The sequence below is a fragment of the Pecten maximus genome, chromosome 2 (assembly GCF_902652985.1).
Source record: "Pecten maximus chromosome 2, xPecMax1.1, whole genome shotgun sequence".
In the NCBI taxonomy this organism is placed as follows: Eukaryota; Metazoa; Mollusca; class Bivalvia; order Pectinida; family Pectinidae; genus Pecten; species Pecten maximus.
The window spans coordinates 27,528,657-27,551,074 of record NC_047016.1 but is presented as its reverse complement, the minus strand read 5'-3'; the positions used below and the strand labels follow the sequence as shown (position 1 = coordinate 27,551,074).

Sequence of the window (22,418 nt, the reverse complement as noted above, 5' to 3'; positions counted from 1 at the left end):
CATGTTTTCCCGTCGCAGGTTTGGGAGATTGCTATATGGGTAGTAGTCTTGGTCCAGGGTTTTACACCTGGATACATTAAAGGCGAGTTCCTTGATGAACTATACAGTTTACACAGTGTTGGTCGCTTTACCGTATTCTACAGCTATGGGTATCTGTTATGGGGACTCACTATCACGACACTGGTGGGAGAGATTGTATACGTCATCGTTCACGTGCTTACCATAGTTGCGGCCATCAGACAGCACAAGGGGTTCATATATGTTGTAAGTAAGAATCTCATTGAGACTTTCATATCAATTATAAAAAAAAAAACATTATATTTTGACCTTGTTGTGTATGTGCTCTCATTAAAAGACCAGATTGTAAAACTGTATTCAGACGTAAAACCTTAACACTTCATGTTTTCCATAAGTATTTGAAGATTATTGAAATTGAACTGTAATAAAAACCTATTCATAAAGTATAGGTGTATCGTAACTAGTGATAAATGTCTTTGTTACAACCAGGCGTCTGCTATGCTTGTACTGGTACTGCTGGCTGATATAACCATGACGGGGTTGGCCGGGGTGCTGCTGGATACTGTAAGAACAACTGATATCTACTTTAGCTAATAATTTATTCTGTAACATACTCACTTAACAATAGACATTAAATAGCATATACCTAAAAACCACGAGTTTAACTCTCAAGATAGTTCTCTCAGGTGTTGACTTTTTACGTAAAGTAAAATCCTTTCATAAATTAGAAAAATTCGTGCAGATCATTTTTCATAGAAAACTAAAATCTCGTTAAAGAATGAATTGGAAACAGAACTTATAACAAATTATATTACGTGTTCATAGGTGTAGGGATTACCATAATGACATCTAATACATATATTTGTTAAACAAAACACCATATATGTACTTATTATGAAATGTATATTGAATATAATAATCACGTCAGATTTCATGAAGACAAATGATGTTTCCTGTACATGGCCAAATCTTTACATATACCAATATAAGTAGCTATACGATTTTATCCTACAGTTGGCTATCTTCTCCAATTTCTACTTGAGGTTGTGAATTGTTCTTATATATATGTTTTGATTTTATTTAATCCCTGTTCATGCAGTGATTTCAAAAAAATATATATAAAAATAAAGAATATCCACATAATAAGCATATATGAATGTGTTATTACACTTGTAGTCCTATTACACTTTTTGTACGTTTTAGTTTATGATCATCTGTGATACTTTTCCTAAGTTCTCATTAAAAGTGAATAATGCAATTTTCTATGACTGCATGGGTAGATGAAATCAAAACTTGTTTATGGTGATACATTGCATAAAATAGTTGAACACAAGATGACTTATCCCTAAGATTGTGATTGTTTATATATTCCAGGCATACAATTGCAATGCTCGTACAAATACAAATACAGCTGTGTCCCAGAAGGTACGTGTGGTGCTATTAATCATGTTACAGCCCATGCAACTAACTTAAAGTTAGTATGTGGTGATTCGTATAACATGTATACAGAAAGGACGATCGTTCATGACTCATCTGTCTCCTACCTTGACTAATATCTTATTTCCTATGAAAATTTCAGTTCTGTACCGGTCTAGTGTCTAAGTTGTATGACCTTTCCGGGGTGTTCATAGGCCTAACAGTGTGGCACTCGGTCCTAGTAGTAAGTATATCAGTCAGTTCCACTGATAACCCTACAAAATTGCAGTCACATAACGAATATCATGTGCATTTAACAAGTATTAAGAACCCATGAAATTTAAAACTGCAGTACCTAATAATGTACACTTCTCAACGTCTTACAAATAACCTTGTTTGTATAACTATATCTCCATATTTTTCTCTATTGACCTATTGTAATATATAGTTATCCTATATTACAGGCGCTGTTGATATGGCTATGCATGTCCCTCGCCAGCAAAGCAAACGGTCCATCATCTATAAGTCCAACTGAACACTCCACGCGGCGTACAAACAATCGGAGCGACTCACCAGCTAGCCTTGGTCACTCCTCACCCGATATAGTCGTTAGTGAATTTTTTTAGGTTTCTCAGGCTTATAAGGAAATTTTCAGTAGTGTTCATTTTAGCAACCACAAAATTTCAATATTCCTCCAATTATGCTTGCTGTGTTTGAGAGACGTGTTTTAGGCAAGAAATACGAGTCACGTCAGTTACAAATCTCGTGATCTGACTAGTAGGCTTAGTCCGATCAGGTGCCCAAGAAAAGTTGGGGTGACAGAAAGTATCTATAAGGTGATATGCTGCTCTTGTCAGGCTAGTGTTTTCATTTTATTAGATCGTCTTTAAATGTACTTGGTTGCAGCCTACGAGGATTTAAACAGGTGCTAGGACAGAATGACATGAACGTTTGGAGGAGGTATAGCATCAGATAGGGAAGTTCCGACTCCAAATGTTAGTCATATTCGAGTTAGAGTTCCCTCAAGTGAAAAATAGATTTGCTGACTTTTTAAGGGACAATGTTAAACCGAAATAACAGAATATAATATAGTTTGTTTAAGAAAAAGATTTCATCTCATTTTTCAGTGTTCACGTTATTATATGTAACATTATGAATGTTTTTATTGCACTAAGACGACAGTATAACTTTGATGAAAGTTACATTGTGTCAGTTATCTAAATCGAATTACCGAATTAAATACCATATAATTCAATAAACTATACTTCTTTTATAATGAATGTATGAAATATTCTTGACTTATATAATATTTTATGGTTAATGTTAAAATACATATTGCGAATAGTTTATATTCAGTGCCTTAAATGTTACGTTTTATGAAACAAGCTACTTAAATATTTTGATGGAATTTTATAACACACATACCATTATCGAGTAACGTATACTCCTTGTGCTATTAAAATGTTTGTCAATAGTCTGTTGTTCCTTACATATGTATTGTAATGGTATTGTATAAACATGATAATCCACCTAAATATGGTATCCTGAACCAAAATATACCAACATGCTTCACTTGTGATCTTCAAATCACTATCTAAAATAAACGTGTCTAAATATCGAAGTTGAAGTTATGAAGTAATTAGATGAATTAACTACATTGATCTCATCCAACTAATACCTCAATGATTTTTGTTTTGTCCAGTCTCCATACAAGGTTATACGTGTGTTGACGACATGACGGAAGTGTCTGTATTACATTCCAGGTTTTAGATTTGGTAATTAAATAAACTAAATGACTAACTACCACCATTTCACGATTACAAAAGAACATTTAATGTTCTAACGTCCATGGAATTATCACTTATATACATAAACAAGTCTATTTTTGTTATTGCCATCGAAATAAAGTTCAAAGTCATCTGTTAAGATGCATTACATACGTTGATGATTTTGGTGATCCCCATAAAATATCGACAGAATGATAAACGTCCATCAAACACCGGACATTTATCTGACTTCTAAATTACTACTGTATAAGGTATCAGTGACCAACCGACTGCATATTGATCCGTATACGGTTATATTCTCATAAAGAGTTGGCCAGGAAAACCAGGAACCAACATGGGTATAAATACACTATTTCTACTACAAAAAAGTTTTTTTTTAATTTTCATTTAACGTTCGCATATAGATATTCTGATACCGTTACCATTCTTTGAATTGTCTCGTATTGATGAATGGAAGCCTTGTTGAGGAGCATTCTCAAGTGAACATAATAATTCTAATCCATAAAGATATTGTCTTCAGGAGTAAAATAAAGTAAGAGGCTGTTTTGTTGTATTGTTTTATTATACCAATACGTATTAACATGCTGATTACGCAGGTCAATGTATACACGTATACACGATTTGAACACAAGAACATTTATGAATATATTTATATGATATATATACAATACAGTAATTTTGCTTAGTAGCATAGGTTCCAATGACAATTTTTTTTTAAATTTTATATATTTATTTATTTATTCATTTATCATTTGTTGCTTTTTTTTTGAGGGGGCAGCTCCTATAAATATTATCATTACATAAAACTATGAAGCAAGTAACCAACATTTAAGTAGGATTGTCGCCTGTCCCTTTGTTTTCTAGCACTATTTCTCTTTCAATCATCTACTCGGTAATCCACTACGTGTCGGTTAAATATTGCAATCAAAATATTGAATCTCGTCATTAATCGATGTTACCCAAGTGATCTGTCTTCGTATAACTCTGATCGATTCCATGGGGGCATTGCACAGAAAGTCCCGTTTTCATGAATTATTCATGAACCAAATCAAGTAATGTGATTGGTACAAATTATCATTTCAAACCAGCGGATTTCAAGCCAGTGCTCCAACGGGTCAAACGGTTAAACCAAAGAGGACTCCATGGGGCCAACGATGCTACTCCCCCTAAATACAGTAAGTAAAATCCCGTACTAGAGAACATGGCAGTAGGGGTGTGTCCCTTGTGTCGTTCTACTGTACACCGTGTACTACTATAGGTGATCTTGGTTTAGAAAAGGTGAGACATTCATTTATGAATTAAACCTAGCAATCGTCAAGAAATCGCTATATACAAAACATTTGTATCACATCTTATCGTTTTTTTCACAATGGTCATATTAACCTGGATTATCATACGATACAATCATCATTTGTCCACATTGATCCGTGTCTCCGTCCACCCAAACATAATGATTATATAATTGCTGTTCATGTTATCACGACGTAGTTTAATGTTAAAGTAGCTAAAATTGTTTGCCGATATTTTTTTCTTTGGCTTTTACAGTACGGTATCTTCTGTTTTATTCGCAACCACTTGTATAAAACTTACGTATGGTTGTCGTGGTGGTTCTGATTGATCCTCGTTTGTGTTCATATGTTCTCGTGTATCAACCAGTTCGACTTCCGGATGGATGCCTGGCTCTTCCTCTGGTTCCTTCTCTAATTCCAAATCAAGATTACCAAGAGGCATGTTAAATGCTCCATCCTCGTCACCATCATCGAATTCTGAATCATCGGTGAACAAATCTTGCTGTGAAACAGTTTCGTCATTCTGTTCCAAAGGAACAGGAACAGAATGTGGGGTCGGGGGGTCTGGTGCAGGAAACTCGTCTGAGGCTGTGATATAGCCATTTTGATTGTTTGGGAATAATAGTGGATTTGTACATGGAGTTGGTGGCTGTTCGTCTTTGATATAGTTTAGTTCCGGATTTAGCGTATTATCCATTCCATTAACGTGATCGATGGGATTCGCAAAGTCCGTCAAAGGAGGATCTGATTCTGCTGGTTCGGGGTCGCCCATTGGCTCTGGCACTGGTGCGCCGAAAGAAGATGTGGTTTTGTATTGGTAGTTAGAGGGTTGTCTTTCAATAGTGTTTTGAATTTCTATGTTTCCATTCTCGTGTTTTATGGAAGCTGCTTGGAAATAATTTCTGCCTTTTTCGACTCTGTTGATGTCCGTTGGTTCCTTTACAGTTTTTCTATGAAATGAATATATTTTAAGTAAAATATATTGTGCATACATACAATATTTCTTTTGTAATATATCAAAACAATACTACAATTTATCAGATAAATTCTAAATTGGAAATCTAAATTAGTGAAATATGTTTGTTTTTATTACAAAATGTATACCAGCTTCATATGCATGTTTTATCTAAACAGCTTGTGGTGTAATTAGTACTAGCTATGGCGGAGGCAAATTGTTGCCGAAGATCGCTAGTTCAAGTTATAAAATAAGTTCTAATAATCCCTACAACGCTTGGCCTTCCTTGCGTCGATTGAGTGATTCGTTCTCTGAACGAACTTCGAACTCACGATCTACGGCACCTAATCGGATCGCCAGAATATACAAACCCAGCCTCTGTTTATGTTAAGTGACGATATCTGTTTATTCAGTTACCTCTTTTGGCAGACAGCAACTAGGATGAGTATGAGGATTCCAACACCGATGACAACGCCTGCTATAAGTCCTGAAGTGACAACAGAATCGGACGTTAAATAGAATTACACATTATGGTGTCATATATGCTTTTTATGAAGATTAGTGTCCGTTAACGATAAATGTCATATGGAGATATGTGTAACGCTAAAGCAATGGGAAATGTCAAACACAACAGTCAGGAAACGTGGAAATGACAATAAACCCAGTAGTTTTTTTTATACTTAATATAACATGATATTATAATATAAATAGATATCACATTATTTTGTTTTCAATGGATTTAGATCTACTCACTCCCCCTATGATGTTACAATTCAGATATATGATATGCAAGTTAGCGTTAACCCTCATGTGATCTTTTAAAATAAATAACAAAATACTCGTACCAACATCACTTTCACCATAAGTCTGAAGAAAAAAAATCAAGAAAAATGAAAACATAATGTAATTTGCTTATATTTTGAATTTATATTCAACATAAATATAGGGAAAACCATTTGAATCAAAACGTTTACCCGTTCGGTCCTCAGCTGCTAGACCGTCTTCTTCCTTGATTGCTCCAGGATTACCAATCGGAACGGGAGTTTCAGTATTGGATGTAGTTGCTGGTGGAGATGCCGTCGTAGTTGTTGGCATATTTGTTGTAGTTGTAGATTCCATGGTAGTTGTGGTAGGGATTTCTGTTGTAGTTGTTGTAGGCGGTTGTGTTGTTGTGGTCGTTGTAGTAGTAGGTGTAGTTGTCGTTCGGACCAAACAATCGTTCAGGTGACCCTGATCGACATCTGTTAACATAAAGTGTCTTGTTAGTCTGAAAACGCTTGGTATTTTGATATAGTATGAGTTTGCCTAATTAACTGTAATGTAATATATATTTCATACAATCATACAACTGAATAGAACATACTACTTTAAATCTGAATCATTATAGAAATACGTTACATGTTTTAAGTCTCTGGATATTATGGTGATTTTTTGTCAATGCTTCATCCTTACATCATATTAACAAAATAAGAGATAAATTACCAAATGAGCAGATATATCCTTTAGACTCCGAACATGATGCGGTTGACAACAACTTGACGTCATCATCAATGACTGAGAAATACTGGCATTCTTTAATTCTGGATATATCAGACCCGCTTACACCTGCAAACAGTTTATATCGTCACTATTGATGAAGCAAAAACAGAAATGACTTATGAAAACAGTACATAGACTACTAGAATAGGTGATAGCATAAACACTATTAACTATCACGTGTACTCTAATAACCCATAGCATAGCAGCATTAGTTTGACAATATTCCTCTTCATACTATTCCATCCAAATATATATATGATGTGAAATAATCTTATAACTAACATTTCATGATTGTTAATATTTGATGTCAACAAAATGTCAAGCATGTGTATATTCCAAAATATGTCACTATTTAAACAAATTTGAACGTGATATGCAGGATGTGGTTTAAGGAATTAAAATGAAACGCTTACTTGTCGTGTCGGCGTACAGTGTGGTTCTGTCTCGATGGAAGTGTCCCCAGTATGGTTTCCGCAGGGTTACGTTTGATTCTGAGCACCAGTTCAGAATATTTGGCCCAGACATATAACTTCCTTTGGTAGTACATGCTTGTCTACCTCCACCCCAGGACAAGTTATCTTCCGTAAAGGTTCCATCTACATTCACACATTAACAATTGTATGTCTACTATGGCAGATATAAAATAATGAAATATCAGTCGCTGAGCTTCTTGGAGTAATCCTGGACAAGAAAGCTATTCTTTAATTTGCAAAATCAGTATTATCATCAATTCTACCATGTTTGCTATGTAACGCCGGTTTTGATTGGTTTAAAACCATGTATTATTTTCCAATAACCCACGCTCGTGCCAATAATACACGGTCGTGAGTCACGGCTGTCACAATTTTAAATATCTAATATTCACCCGTTTCATAAAAGGTTACTATAGCCGAGTGGGCTGATGGGTTAGTCTTTCAATATATTTTTATCACGACGCGAGTTCGAATCCTACGGAGGCCCTCCTTTTTTTTCTTTTTCTTTTCTTTTTTTTATCCTTTTTTTTTTAATTTTCAAAATCAATGCCATATGATAGATGCTCTTGATCGTAGTACTGTATTGCCTGTATATTTCATCAACAAATAATACAATACTCAAGAAATAAGTTTTTCCCGGGGTTTCTTTGCTGTTTTTCTATTAGAAAGAGGTCGATCTCAGAACTAAACAGAACATGGTAGAATAGAAATAATCAACTTTGACTCGTGTATTGTTGCAGGATATACAACTCGGACTCGGATATTTTGCAATTTTAATTAATAACTCAGGCCTGCGGCCTTCGTTATTAATTTAATTGCAAAATATCCTAGTCCTCGTTGTATATCCTGCAATAATACACGAATCATCGTTAATTATTTCTTAAATAACCGGAACCAAAAGCTCAACAATGCGTGTATCTACATCTCAAAACAGAGAGTAGAATCGCATCAAGCAACGACTTTTTTGTTCGCAGTTTTACTACACCTGACATTTCATATTTGTTTTTATAACTTATTCCTGGAGTAGGAGGAATTTTTCGTTACCTTTTTAACAATGAAGGAGTTCAGTGTTCCACAAATGTATTTATATAAATTCAGTTAGAGACGTTGTAGAATTGACAATAATTCATATATGAACGAAAGAGAGATTAAACCGGAGGCCCCTGTCGTTGCGCAAGTTGAATAAGGTCTTGGTGAGCATCGTCTGTATGGAACGCCGACAGGGTCAAAATTCGAACTGCTTATTTTCTTATTCTTCTTTGCTATTCTTCGTTCCTAACGCTTATATTTCAATCCAATTGCTATTTTCTAATTCTGACTTGCTATTCCTAAATCCTAATATTGATATTTCATTCTAATCTATAGTTATTCTAACGTGATGTTTGTTAGCGCTACTGCTTTTTTTTCTATCGAAATACAAATATACACTTTTTTTCTTCTTTTCTATAGCTGCTTATTTAAAAGGTAATTTAAGAACTAACATTAGTGTCTCGTGATTAACATTACACTATTTATAAAAAACTTTACCACTGCAAGACGCCTGGAGTTCGCTGGAGCAGTTCCTTGACAAATATGTCCAAATTGAATTTTCCGGACCAACAGGAAACGGTTCACATTGGAACACGCCACAGTCACATGTCTCGTTTTTTTCCAATTCACAGAAGCGGGTGTCAAGGTCATTTTCATCTAAAATGAAAATCTGAATTTTAAAATGGTTGCGAGAGATGTAACTGTGTTATGTACCTATACATCTAATGTATTGGCTTATTAATTATTTTCTGTAAATGTTCATATATGCCACAGGCAGTAATTACAATTATTTTCATTTAAATGAGTTGACTCAGTGTCGTCTAAACGTTTGATGTGGTGCCAGCGAACACGTGTTTGATGTCATCTGGTAATTGTTACATTAGTGATTCAATAGCAACAAAGAATACCGACATAATACCGGAACCGTAATTACAACTCAAATCGATCAAATGAGGACAAATATATAGTTTTACATGGAGACCTTTGAAAAAAAACAAGACTGAGTTCTTGCTTCATCGACGAAACCACCATCAGGTGATAAAAATCTAGGTCAAATCCAGGGTATGCCACAAACCCAAAACAAGAACTAGGGTGGTGACAACAGATCCACTAGACATATCAACACTTATCGAGCATGTCTAACTTCAAATCTCAGACAGGAAATAGAATGTTTCGATATGAGACCAATGAGTCGACAATAACACCTTTTAATTGTCCTCATCACCCTACGTGTTGTTTATATCTCTGTCAGCAGTCTGATGGAAGATCGCCGAATAGTGATAATATATAACAGGCTGAGATCAGATTTGTATAAATCGCTTTAAAGATGAATCAATGGCAAACGGTCATTTTGAAGAAACATGTCATTATTTTTGTATAAATTTTATTACTTACATGGCCGATATAGAGCTATGTGGTTGGAACCACCACAGCTATACTTAGATCCACCTGAACACGGGAGACAACTCTGCGCAGCAGTAAATGTGAGGCTTGCTGTAGAGTTTACACAAACGCATTTTCGATCTTCCTGAAAAAACATGATCAGCGGCTTGTATAGATACTGCTTTTAAAGTTTTAATACGAAGGTAAGATTGAATTGAATATATTCTCAAGTTATGGAGCTATAAGTTACTATAAATATGCACAATCCCTGTGAAAATCCACTTTTATTCATGAACCCATTTTAGACATTACGCCGCTGTATCAAAAGAGACATTTCAAACAGGACCTTTTTTTTTAAACCAATGAAGAGATTAAATGATTGATATTGTGATTTAATATATCGTTAATCGGAAAGCGTTAATTTTAACTTTCAATTTCAATTTCAAGCATATGTAGGGCCTATATAAACAAAAACTTAAGTAAACATTACACGCCATCAAGTACATTTTGTGCGATGTATTTGTTACAGACTTTAGTGACCTACCGTTAAAAAAATTGGATGTCTGTATGAAAGCCAAGTTATTTATAGATATAAAATATAACATGTTTACCTGCAGTCCAAATTTTTCTGATTGTTTACAAAGCTGGTAGCACTCGTCGTAGTCATTGACTGTGGAAAATATGCTGGTTGGTGTTACTTGATAGCATCCTGAAACGAAATAAAATAATATCATTGAAAGCATGGCAACTTAACGAAAATGTTCAATTGTTTATTTATGTTTTATTCAATCTTTTCCTTAATCGTTTACAAGTATATTCCACAGAAGGTGCATACAAGCACATATGAATTATGATATTTTTCAAAGGAATGTGTTAAGTATGTATTGTTTCAAAACAAATTACTGTAAAAACATGGATAAACATAATACATGCTTCGTGCCTCCCTTTTAGAGCGCTGTGTCTTTATCATTTTGAAGAAACTTTCGGTGACACTATGTACTCGGAATTCAGCAGAACTCAATATTTCAAAGTGGCCAAATGTCTCACCAGAAGCATTTATCTATGACAGGTTATAATCCACAATTTTGACCTAAACTAAAAATGAGTATTATTCGTATTACCAAGAAATTCGAACCAAGGAGTCAAGAAGTTGTAGCCAGCTGACCAATAGGAACCAGTTTCCTCCACAAGCCCGGGACAGTCTCTAATAGTGGATAGGTCATTTTTTGTCACCCTGGCTAGCTGACCGCCATCTGATTTACACAAATTATTGGCGTCACTCCAAGACGTGGGGGAGGACAGTAACCGCAATACTCTATCTGACCGAACACCTGAAAATCAATAATACACATTAAAACACAGATAATAGCTGTCTGAAACAGTAAGAAGCTCACCTTTTCAAATCTTCATTTTGTTAATATTTTCCGTCGTTTTATCATTTGTAAGTTGGAATTACGTTTATATTTCGTTTCCATGTCATTATTCACGATTAGTTTTTTTTATGAAACTAGCATAAAGGCAACAAGGGGCTTATACAAGTGACTGTCTTAGCAATCATTATAAAGAAATATATTTGTATACATGTCTCTTTGATAAACCACTGTCATCAGTTTATTTAGAATAGCGTAAGTTGACGGTATACAAACATTGCTTTCTTCAGATCTGTTTATTTATTTCCACAAATTTTACAAATCATGATCATGTAGTTGTTACATGCAGTTATACTACTCATGAAGAACAATTTCTCCAAAGACCTTTAGCTGAGAGCATTTTAACGCAAGAAAATATTATAAATTATATGTCATTATGAAAACAAATGCAGAAACGATGTAAAACGTAAATTCCACTAATATAGAAAAACAGGTCAATAACCAATGAGGGACGACGAAAAGAAATGTTGATGAATAGTATATGATAAGGACCTCACTAATGTAAAACAGAGGTCAGAGAATACCGACGTTATAACAAAATCATACGTCAAGCTCAAAATCGATAAAACGAGAATAAAATATACAAATAAATAAAGCAACTATTAGATTTGCATGGAGACTCTTGGAAAATACTTCAAGCACGTCAAACACTGGTAAAATACTGTATTAGTACTTTACTCATGTAAACCACCGGTGAAATACTGGATTAGTACTTCACTCATGTCAAACACTGACAAAATACTGTATTAGTACTTCACTCATGTCAAACACTGGTAAAATACTGGATTTATACTTCACTTATGTCAAACACTGGTATAATACTGGAATAGTACTTTACTCATGTCAAACACTGGTTAATACTGGATTTATACTTCACTCATGTCAAACACTGGTAAAATACTGAATTAGTACTTCAATCGTGTCAAAATTATCCTGTATAACAGAACTCAAGAAAAAGAAATGCTATGCACATTGGTGCAATAGAAATATATTGCACTGTTTGAATTGATTCCCTTATTTGTCGGTCCCGAGTGTTTGAGCTGGGTAAATATGTTACTGATATACTCATAATGGGAGAACATTCTCAATGGTTGACTAGTTAGTATTTTTCACTCAGCCCTTTGTCAATCTGTCGGTATTTACGGCCTGAACTACCTTGAATTGACGCTTGCTTACGCTGGAATCTAGTATGGATCCGACAATAGTAATACATGACGTCAGAACGACCGGTATCATTGGCCATTATGTTGTCTGCTTGTAATTTATATTCTGGATATAACGATTTACAAACCTTGAATACAGGAGTAAGAGATAGCTACTAGTAATAGCATGGGCATCTGTGATTTCATCTCGATAGATTAAAGCTGTTAATTGTCTGAAAATAAACAAAACGATTATCAGTATCGATATGTATATACAGACAGCTAATATCCAAACCGGTTGTTTGTGGTACAGGATGTTATTCCTACGAAAATAATAAAGTCAAATAATGCGTTATTTATATACAGTATAACATTTACAACGCCTACATAAAATCCCACTTTTTTGTGATCGTTCTGCTTCGGTAGCTTTTGTTAGTCAGATGGATGTCACTCCTAAACCTTGTGGAAAACCTGTCTGAGACATTTTACTTCCTGGTTAGCAGGATAAAGTGCGTCAAGTCAAAAGGTTTCTCAATAGGTAAATAAATGTATTGTAACACAGTAGAACGTTTACTATGATAACAAAGTGTCGATCTAGTAAGAACTATATAAACCGAGAAAAAACACAGTTAAATGACTGTGATCCAATGGTAAACACAATGGTAAACACATAATGTTGATTTTGATCTGTATCCGTATGTTATGATAAACTACGCTTTCCTCTAACATATATAACTGTAACCTAAATCTTGATATTGAAATAAACGAAGAAAAAAATAATGCAATTTATATATAGACAACCAAACGACCGTATCTATATTGACAATCCTGAAATCGTGTCCATATTGACAGCAAAAAGGTCATGTCTAAATTGACAAATCTATAATGTGTCTATATTGACAATCCTAACATCGTGTCTATATTAAAAAAATACTTTGACCGTGACTATATTAACAATCCTAAGATCGTGTCTATATTGACGATAATATGATCGTGTCAGCATTGACAATCCCAAGATCATGACGATACTGACAGTCGTAAGATCGTGTTTATATTGACAATACTATAATCGTGTTTATATTGACAATACTAAGATTGTGTAATATTGACAATACGATGATCGTGACTATATTGACAATACCAATATGATGTCTATACTACAATACTAATATGGTGTCTATAATACAAAACCAATGTGGTGTCTATACTACAATACTAATGTGGTGTATTGAAATCAACAAAGAAAAATTTCTTTAAAGACAACCAAACAACCGTGTCTATATTAACAATCCTGAAATCGTGTCTACATTGTCAATAATATGATCGTATCAGCATTGACAATCCTAAGATCGTGTATATGTTAAAAAATACTTTGACCGTGACTTTATTAACGATCCTACGATCGTGTCTATATTGACGTTCCTAACATCGTGTCTATTAACAATACTATAATCGAGTCTCTATATTTACTATATTTAGTATTGTCTATATCGTGTGTAAATTCTAATGTTTTGTGGGAAAATAGGTTAAACAAAATTGTCTTGACGTCAGAAAATTGTTTTCATTTCATTATAAAAATAAATCAACCAATATATCTATGCAAATTACCTAAATATTCTTTATATAACCATTGACACATGTCGAAAATTGATAAACAGTCCGACACCCTGGCATGATCACAGTGATGAATAGATTATATTAGCATTCACTGTCACTGAACACGTGTAGAATGTGTATGACATAGACACAGTACACTTACGATAGGAAACTCACATCTGTATATCATATAGACAGAGTACACTTACAACAGGAAACTCACATCTGTATATCACATAGATAGAGTACACTTACGACAGTAAACTCACATCTGTATATCATATAGACAGAGTACACTTACGACAGGAAATTCACATCTGTATATCATATAGACAGAGTACACTTACAACAGGAAACTCACATCTGTATATCACATAGAGTACACTTACGACAGGAAACTCACATCTGTATATCACATAGACAGAGTACACTTACAACAGGAAACTCACATATGTATATCACATAGACAGAGTACACTTACGACAGGAAACTCACATCTGTATATCACATAGAGTACACTTACGACAGGAAACTCACATCTGTATATCACATAGACAGAGTACACTTACAACAGGAAACTCACATCTGTATATCATATAGACAGAGTACACTTACGACAGGAAACTCACATCTGTATATCATATAGACAGAGTATACTTACGACAGGAAACTCACATCTGTATATCACATAGACAGAGTACACTTACAACAGGAAACTCACATCTGTATATCATATAGACAGAGTACACTTACAACAGGAAACTCACATCTGTATATCACATAGACAGAGTACACTTACGACAGGAAACTCACATCTGTATATCACATAGACAGAGTACACTTACAACAGGAAACTCACATCTGTATATCACATAGACAGAGTACACTTACGACAGGAAACTCACATCTGTATATCATATAGACAGAGTATACTTACGACAGGAAACTCACATCTGTATATCACATAGACAGAGTCGCTTACGACAGGAAACTCACATCTGTATATCATATAGACAGAGTACACTTACAACAGGAAACTCACATCTGTATATCATATAGACAGAGTACACTTACGACAGGAAACTAACATCTGTATATCACATAGACAGAGTACACTTACGACAGGAAACTCACATCTGTATATCATATAGACAGAGTACACTTACGACAGGAAACTCACATCTGTATATCACATAGACAGAGTACACTTACGACAGGAAACTCACATCTGTATATCATATAGACAGAGTACACTTACGACAGGAAACTCACATCTGTATATCACATAGACAGAGTACACTTACGACAGGAAACTCACATCTGTATATCATATAGACAGAGTATACTTACGACAGGAAACTCACATCTGTATATCATATAGACAGAGTACACTTACGACAGGAAACTCACATCTGTATATCATATAGACAGAGTACACTTACGACAGGAAACTCACATCTGTATATCATATAGACAGAGTACACTTACGACAGTAAACTCACATCTGTATATCATAGACAGAGTACACTTACGACAGGAAACTCACATCTGTATATCACATAGACAGAGTACACTTACGACAGGAAACTCACATCTGTATATCATAGACAGAGTACACTTACGACAGGAAACTCACATCTGTATATCACATAGACAGAGTACACTTACGACAGGAAACTCATATCTGTATATCACATAGACAGAGTACACTTACGACAGGAAACTAACATCTGTATATCACATAGACAGAGTACACTTACGACAGGAAACTCACATCTGTATATCATAGACAGAGTACACTTACGACAGGAAACTCACATCTGTATATCACATAGACAGAGTACACTTACGACAGTAAACTCACATCTGTATATCATATAGACAGAGTATACTTACGACAGGAAACTCACATCTGTATATTACATAGACAGAGTACACTTACGACAGTAAACTCACATCTGTATATCATATAGACAGAGTACACTTACGACAGTAAACTCACATCTGTATATCATATAGACAGAGTACACTTACGACAGTAAACTCACATCTGTATATCACATAGACAGAGTATACTTACGACAGGAAACTCACATCTGTATATCATATAGACAGAGTATACTTACAACAGTAAACTCACATCTGTATATTACATAGACAGAGTACACTTACAACAGGAAACTCACATCTGTATATCATATAGACAGAGTATACTTACGACAGGAAACTCACATCTGTATATCACATAGACAGAGTATACTTACGACAGGAAACTCACATCTGTATATCATATAGACAGAGTACACTTACGACAGGAAACTCACATCTGTATATCATATAGACAGAGTACACTTACGACAGTAAACTCACATCTGTATATCATAGACAGAGTACACTTACGACAGGAAACTCACATCTGTATATCACATAGACAGAGTACACTTACGACAGGAAACTCACATCTGTATATCATAGACAGTGTACACTTACGACAGGAAACTCACATCTGTATATCACATAGACAGAGTACACTTACGACAGGAAACTCATATCTGTATATCACATAGACAGAGTACACTTACGACAGGAAACTCACATCTGTATATCACATAGACAGAGTACACTTACGACAGGAAACTCACATCTGTATATCATAGACAGAGTACACTTACGACAGGAAACTCACATCTGTATATCACATAGACAGAGTACACTTACGACAGTAAACTCACATCTGTATATCATATAGACAGAGTACACTTACGACAGGAAACTCACATCTGTATATCATATAGACAGAGTACACTTACGACAGGAAACTCACATCTGTATATCATATAGACAGAGTACACTTACGACAGTAAACTCACATCTGTATATCATAGACAGAGTACACTTACGACAGGAAACTCACATCTGTATATCACATAGACAGAGTACACTTACGACAGGAAACTCACATCTGTATATCATAGACAGAGTACACTTACGACAGGAAACTCACATCTGTATATCACATAGACAGAGTACACTTACGACAGGAAACTCACATCTGTATATCACATAGACAGAGTACACTTACGACAGGAAACTCACATCTGTATATCATATAGACAGAGTATACTTACAACAGGAAACTCACATCTGTATATCACATAGACAGAGTATACTTACGACAGGAAACTCATATCTGTATATCACATAGACAGAGTACACTTACGACAGGAAACTAACATCTGTATATCACATAGACAGAGTACACTTACGACAGGAAACTCACATCTGTATATCATAGACAGAGTACACTTACGACAGGAAACTCACATCTGTATATCACATAGACAGAGTACACTTACGACAGTAAACTCACATCTGTATATCATATAGACAGAGTATACTTACGACAGGAAACTCACATCTGTATATTACATAGACAGAGTACACTTACGACAGTAAACTCACATCTGTATATCATATAGACAGAGTACACTTACGACAGTAAACTCACATCTGTATATCATATAGACAGAGTACACTTACGACAGTAAACTCACATCTGTATATCACATAGACAGAGTATACTTACGACAGGAAACTCACATCTGTATATCATATAGACAGAGAATAATTACAACAGGAAACTCACATCTGTATATGATATAGACAGAGTACACTTACGACAGGAAACTAACATCTGTATATCACATAGACAGAGTACACTTACGACAGGAAACTCACATCTGTATATCACATAGACAGAGTACACTTACGACAGGAAACTCACATCTGTATATCACATAGACAGAGTACACTTACGATAGGAAACTCACATCTGTATATCACATAGACAGAGTACACTTACGACAGGAAACTCACATCTGTATATCATATAGACAGAGTACACTTACGACAGGAAACTCACATCTGTATATCATATAGACAGAGTACACTTACGACAGTAAACTCACATCTGTATATCACATAGACAGAGTACACTTACGACAGGAAACTCACATCTGTATATCACATAGACAGAGTACACTTACAACAGGAAACTCACATCTGTATATCATATAGACAGAGTACACTTACGACAGTAAACTCACATCTGTATATCATATAGACAGAGTACACTTACGACAGGAAACTCACATCTGTATATCACATAGACAGAGTACACTTACAACAGGAAACTCACATCTGTATATCATATAGACAGAGTACACTTACAACAGGAAACTCACATCTGTATATCATATAGACAGAGTACACTTACGACAGGAAACTCACATCTGTATATCACATAGACAGAGTACACTTACGACAGGAAACTCACATCTGTATATCATATAGACAGAGTACACTTACAACAGGAAACTCACATCTGTATATCATATAGACAGAGTACACTTACGACAGGAAACTCACATCTGTATATCACATAGACAGAGTACACTTACGACAGGAAACTCACATCTGTATATCATATAGACAGAGTACACTTACGACAGGAAACTCACATCTGTATATCACATAGACAGAGTACACTTACGACAGGAAACTCACATCTGTATATCATATAGACAGAGTATACTTACAACAGTAAACTCACATCTGTATATCACATAGACAGAGTACACTTACGACAGGAAACTCACATCTGTATATCACATAGACAGAGTACACTTACGACAGGAAACTCACATCTGTAAATCACATAGACAGAGTACACTTACGACAGGAAACTCACATCTGTATATCATATAGACAGAAAACACTTACGACAGGAAACTCACATCTGTATATCATATAGACAGAGTACACTTACAACAGGAAACTCACATCTGTATATCATATAGACAGAGTACACTTACGACAGTAAACTCACATCTGTATATCATATAGACAGAGTACACTTACGACAGTAAACTCACATCTGTATATCATATAGAGTACACTTACGACAGGAAACTCACATCTGTATATCACATAGACAGAGTACACTTACGACAGGAAACTCACATCTGTATATCACATAGACAGAGTACACTTACGACAGGAAACTCACATCTGTATATCATATAGACAGAGTACACTTACGATAGGAAACTCACATCTGTATATCATATAGACAGAGTACACTTACGACAGTAAACTCACATCTGTATATCACATAGAGTACACTTACGACAGGAAACTCACATCTGTATATCACATGACAGAGTACACATGTAACTAACTCCGTTAACATTCGGGTCAACAAAATTAGATGTTGATACGATATATTGTGTTTTATTGTAAACCTATATACTCCTTATGTAACTTTTAATGACAATTTGAATACAATTTTTTATGTACACTAAGCCATCTCCACTTTCAATTTGTCAGTTCTCGTTGTACTATTTTTAGTATAGCGGTGTCGCCATACAAGTTTAGTTCGTGTAACCATGAGAGTATTACATAATACATTTACAATTTGTTTGTAATAAAGATTTGCATATGATATCAAGTATGTCTTGTTTTCATGAAAAAGGTAAAAAGAAGAACATATCAGGATTTAGTTTAAGTCAGTGAAAATACACACGATTGTGACTGGATATTCATCATCGATATTAACATTCTGTCACTGTCTTGAGTGGCTGGTTCTGATAATTGAAGATATTTTATGAATTATAAAAAAATGTAGTTAAGAAAAACATAAACGTCGCAGTTTACTGTCGACGTAGTCTAGAGGTCAAGATCAAGAAAATCTGAAAGATAACCCATTTGTAGATATTTTGACCAATCAAAATAAAACAAAATGATATAGGATCACAACATCATGAAGGTCCAATTTATTCATTGTACTAAGTCTCAAATATTGTTGTTAAAGAAATTGATCAGTGGTATCGTATTTTCCTGAAGTCAATGTATGTATTTTATCGTGTGATAGTATAAATAAATGTAGACGGTTCATCGAAACGATTACTAGAAAATTACACCCAAATGTACGTATTTTGAGAGGCTTATTACAACTGTAGGTCGCTTTTTCGAATAATGACGTTAAATATACTGATGACTATACATTTTACCACCAGATTACAGAATAGATTACACAGCTGGCTTACAATACCTTATATAGCAGAAGATATTATCGAAAATGTTCATTTCATTTGTATTACTTACGATCGATCTGACCCGCACTTAATAATGCGGATAGGTATTTAAAGAATGAAATAAGGAATGTATAAATATCGAAACGTTTCTCAGTTCTCTTGGGATTTTTTTTAAAGAGGGTCAATAAATCCTGAGATAATTGAAGCGATAATGTATAATTTCTCTATTCTCAAAACGAAGGTTTCCATAGCCATGACTCAGACAAACTGACTCAGAATGTATTTATATATAGAAGGGAATAACTTACACCGGGTATGACACACTAGTTTGTATACTAAAGTTCAGTACATTGTGTTATACCAATGACATTGTTATTATATATTGTATATATTGCCATTCTACAATACAAAAGGATATATCAGTAGTGTGTATAGTTTATAAACACCACAAGTAAATAATTACACTGGGTAAATAAAGCAAAACACACGCTCAACACTACATTGCTACGCATTTCTTAATCAGCGATATGCTAAAATTTGATCAACAGATCGCAATGCATTCGTTAACACTACAGCTCTACATCCTGAATGGCAATGCTTCTGAAAATCAAGTGAGTTTTAATATGAACAATTCCATAAACCTGTAAAACAGCAAATAATATATATTCAGACAGGAAATATCTATCAGAACATCATTTACTTTGTACATAATCGTATGTTTTATTATGGTTATGTAGACGTGGAAGCCCAGTAAAAGTAGTATTTAGTGACAATTTCACTTCCTGAATGAAAACAGACCATGATTGAGCTTCCATATTTAGCAACTACAAACATATTAGAACCTAAATTAATGTCACTCTCGTCATTTATACTACAGTTGTATCACGTTCATAACTGCATGAAATAATATGAGATTAGCATCGTTAAACAAAGGTAAGTATCAAACCTACCTACCTACCTTTCAGGTTCCTACACTTCAGACATTGTATACTACTTCCTCAATCAAAAATAGATCTGCATGACTTGTATCTCAGTTGACACTCTCATCAGTCACTGCCTCCCGTCTTGATGAAGTAAATACACACAGATTGTACCCAGGTAAGGACACGCCTGGATGCTGTAGAGTACACCTGGGTATACGTAGTAATTGAGGGATCCTACAGACAGGTACGCGCTCTCTCTCCACCATACACCAACTGTGCACCGTCTGTCCATACAATATTCATGTAGCAGGAAACTTAATATACCTGTTCGACGAGAAAATTAACAAAAACAGATAATAAAGGATATGTAACACACAAAGAGCGGAATTCACTATATAGCAGGGTGCATTTTAAACTGGCTTTGTACATACAATGAGCTGTATGCATGTTAGGAGCAGACCGAGAGGATTTACCAATCTCCGATGTATTTATTTTTGTCTAACTAGCATTTTTGTTTGGAACATGTAACAGGTAAAATTATCTTATCAAGAGTAAGTCAATTGTTTGAAAATATTAAGAGCTTATTACCAAAGACGTTCTGTTGACATAATTACATTGAATTGAAAACATAAACTGACTATGACCTCAAAATTCTGATCATATGAACTTCCTTCGTGTTGTGTCTGAAGTCGTACTAGATATTGTTTATGTACAAGAGATGTCGGAAGACAACAAATCTCGCCGAGTGGACTCAAATTTGGAATTGGATTTTTAAAAGTATAGGTCAAAGGCCACGGTCAAGGTAAGCAGGTCCACAAATGTAGTACCATTTCAATTGTCAAGGTCTTGCAACAAAGAGCACGCATGTCAGCTTTTGTGAAATTTTAACCTAGCTGTCTAAGGACGACGTCGACGCCGGGGGTATCGCAATAGCTCCGTTCCTTGGGCTTCGTCCCGGCGAGCTAAAAAGCCTCCTTGAAACCCCTGTTATATGTGGCTACATAGTAATTAACTTAGCACGGTCCGTGGCTATATCCATACAACAGACCATGGCCAATGGTGGTGAAAATGATTGTACAATGACATAAATACGAGAGATAGACAATAAGAAAACTCATCTTAGTATTTAGATATAAAAAATGCAGAATAGTAAAGTAAACTTCCTCTTACACATTATACAGCTGTTTCGTCCTTCTAGGACTCGTTTGTGATGTTAGGGACATCATTCAACTGTTTCGCCCTTCTAGGACTTGTTAGTAAGTCTGGGTAATCACAAAGGGACTGGTATCAAAATATTATAAGGTTATTACTGGGTTGTTTTTTGGGGCGGGGGTGTACATTCC

General features: G+C 34.9%; 2 protein-coding genes across 4 annotated transcripts; one reads left to right on the top strand and one right to left on the bottom strand.

Moving 5' to 3' along the window:
* Window positions 1–388: 388 nt before the first annotated feature.
* Window positions 389–3,043, top strand: LOC117321682. The gene is made up of 4 exons (XM_033876192.1): window positions 389–582; window positions 1,393–1,443; window positions 1,598–1,678; window positions 1,899–3,043. The coding sequence occupies exons 1-4, from the start codon at window positions 517–519 to the stop codon at window positions 2,058–2,060; spliced, it is 360 nt and encodes a 119-aa protein (XP_033732083.1). The 5' UTR covers window positions 389–516; the 3' UTR covers window positions 2,061–3,043.
* A 721-nt stretch (window positions 3,044–3,764) lies between these two features.
* On the bottom strand, window positions 3,765–21,350 carry LOC117321680. Of its 3 annotated transcripts, none has more exons than XM_033876191.1 (11): window positions 21,103–21,350; window positions 12,611–12,694; window positions 11,011–11,220; window positions 10,501–10,598; window positions 9,902–10,034; window positions 9,005–9,163; window positions 7,418–7,600; window positions 6,948–7,070; window positions 6,440–6,706; window positions 5,883–5,952; window positions 3,765–5,460 (listed from the first exon to the last, which is right to left on the bottom strand). In XM_033876191.1, exons 2-11 carry the CDS (start codon window positions 12,666–12,668, stop codon window positions 4,761–4,763), a joined length of 2,001 nt encoding a protein of 666 aa, XP_033732082.1. In that variant the 5' UTR covers window positions 12,669–12,694; window positions 21,103–21,350; the 3' UTR covers window positions 3,765–4,760. The 3 variants fall into 3 exon arrangements, with proteins under 3 accessions (XP_033732082.1, XP_033732081.1, XP_033732080.1); XM_033876190.1 differs by having other exon boundaries at window positions 21,107–21,350; XM_033876189.1 differs by having other exon boundaries at window positions 21,111–21,350.
* Window positions 21,351–22,418: the final 1,068 nt, after the last annotated feature.

Bases quoted from the DNA above. Each gene is read 5' to 3' on its own strand.
- LOC117321680 (XM_033876191.1), bottom strand. From the start codon at position 12,668: ATGAAATCACAGATGCCCATGCTATTACTAGTAGCTATCTCTTACTCC. The intron at 10,599-11,010 runs GTAATACGAATA...ATTTCGTTTCAG, and splicing joins TCCTTGGTTCGAATTTCTTG to GATGCTATCAAGTAACACCA. The intron at 9,164-9,901 runs GTAAGTAATAAA...TTTTCATTTTAG, and splicing joins CATAGCTCTATATCGGCCAT to ATGAAAATGACCTTGACACC.
- LOC117321682 (XM_033876192.1), top strand. From the start codon at position 517: ATGCTTGTACTGGTACTGCTGGCTGATATAACCATGACGGGGTTGGCC. The intron at 1,444-1,597 runs GTACGTGTGGTG...TGAAAATTTCAG, and splicing joins ATACAGCTGTGTCCCAGAAG to TTCTGTACCGGTCTAGTGTC. The intron at 1,679-1,898 runs GTAAGTATATCA...CCTATATTACAG, and splicing joins TGTGGCACTCGGTCCTAGTA to GCGCTGTTGATATGGCTATG.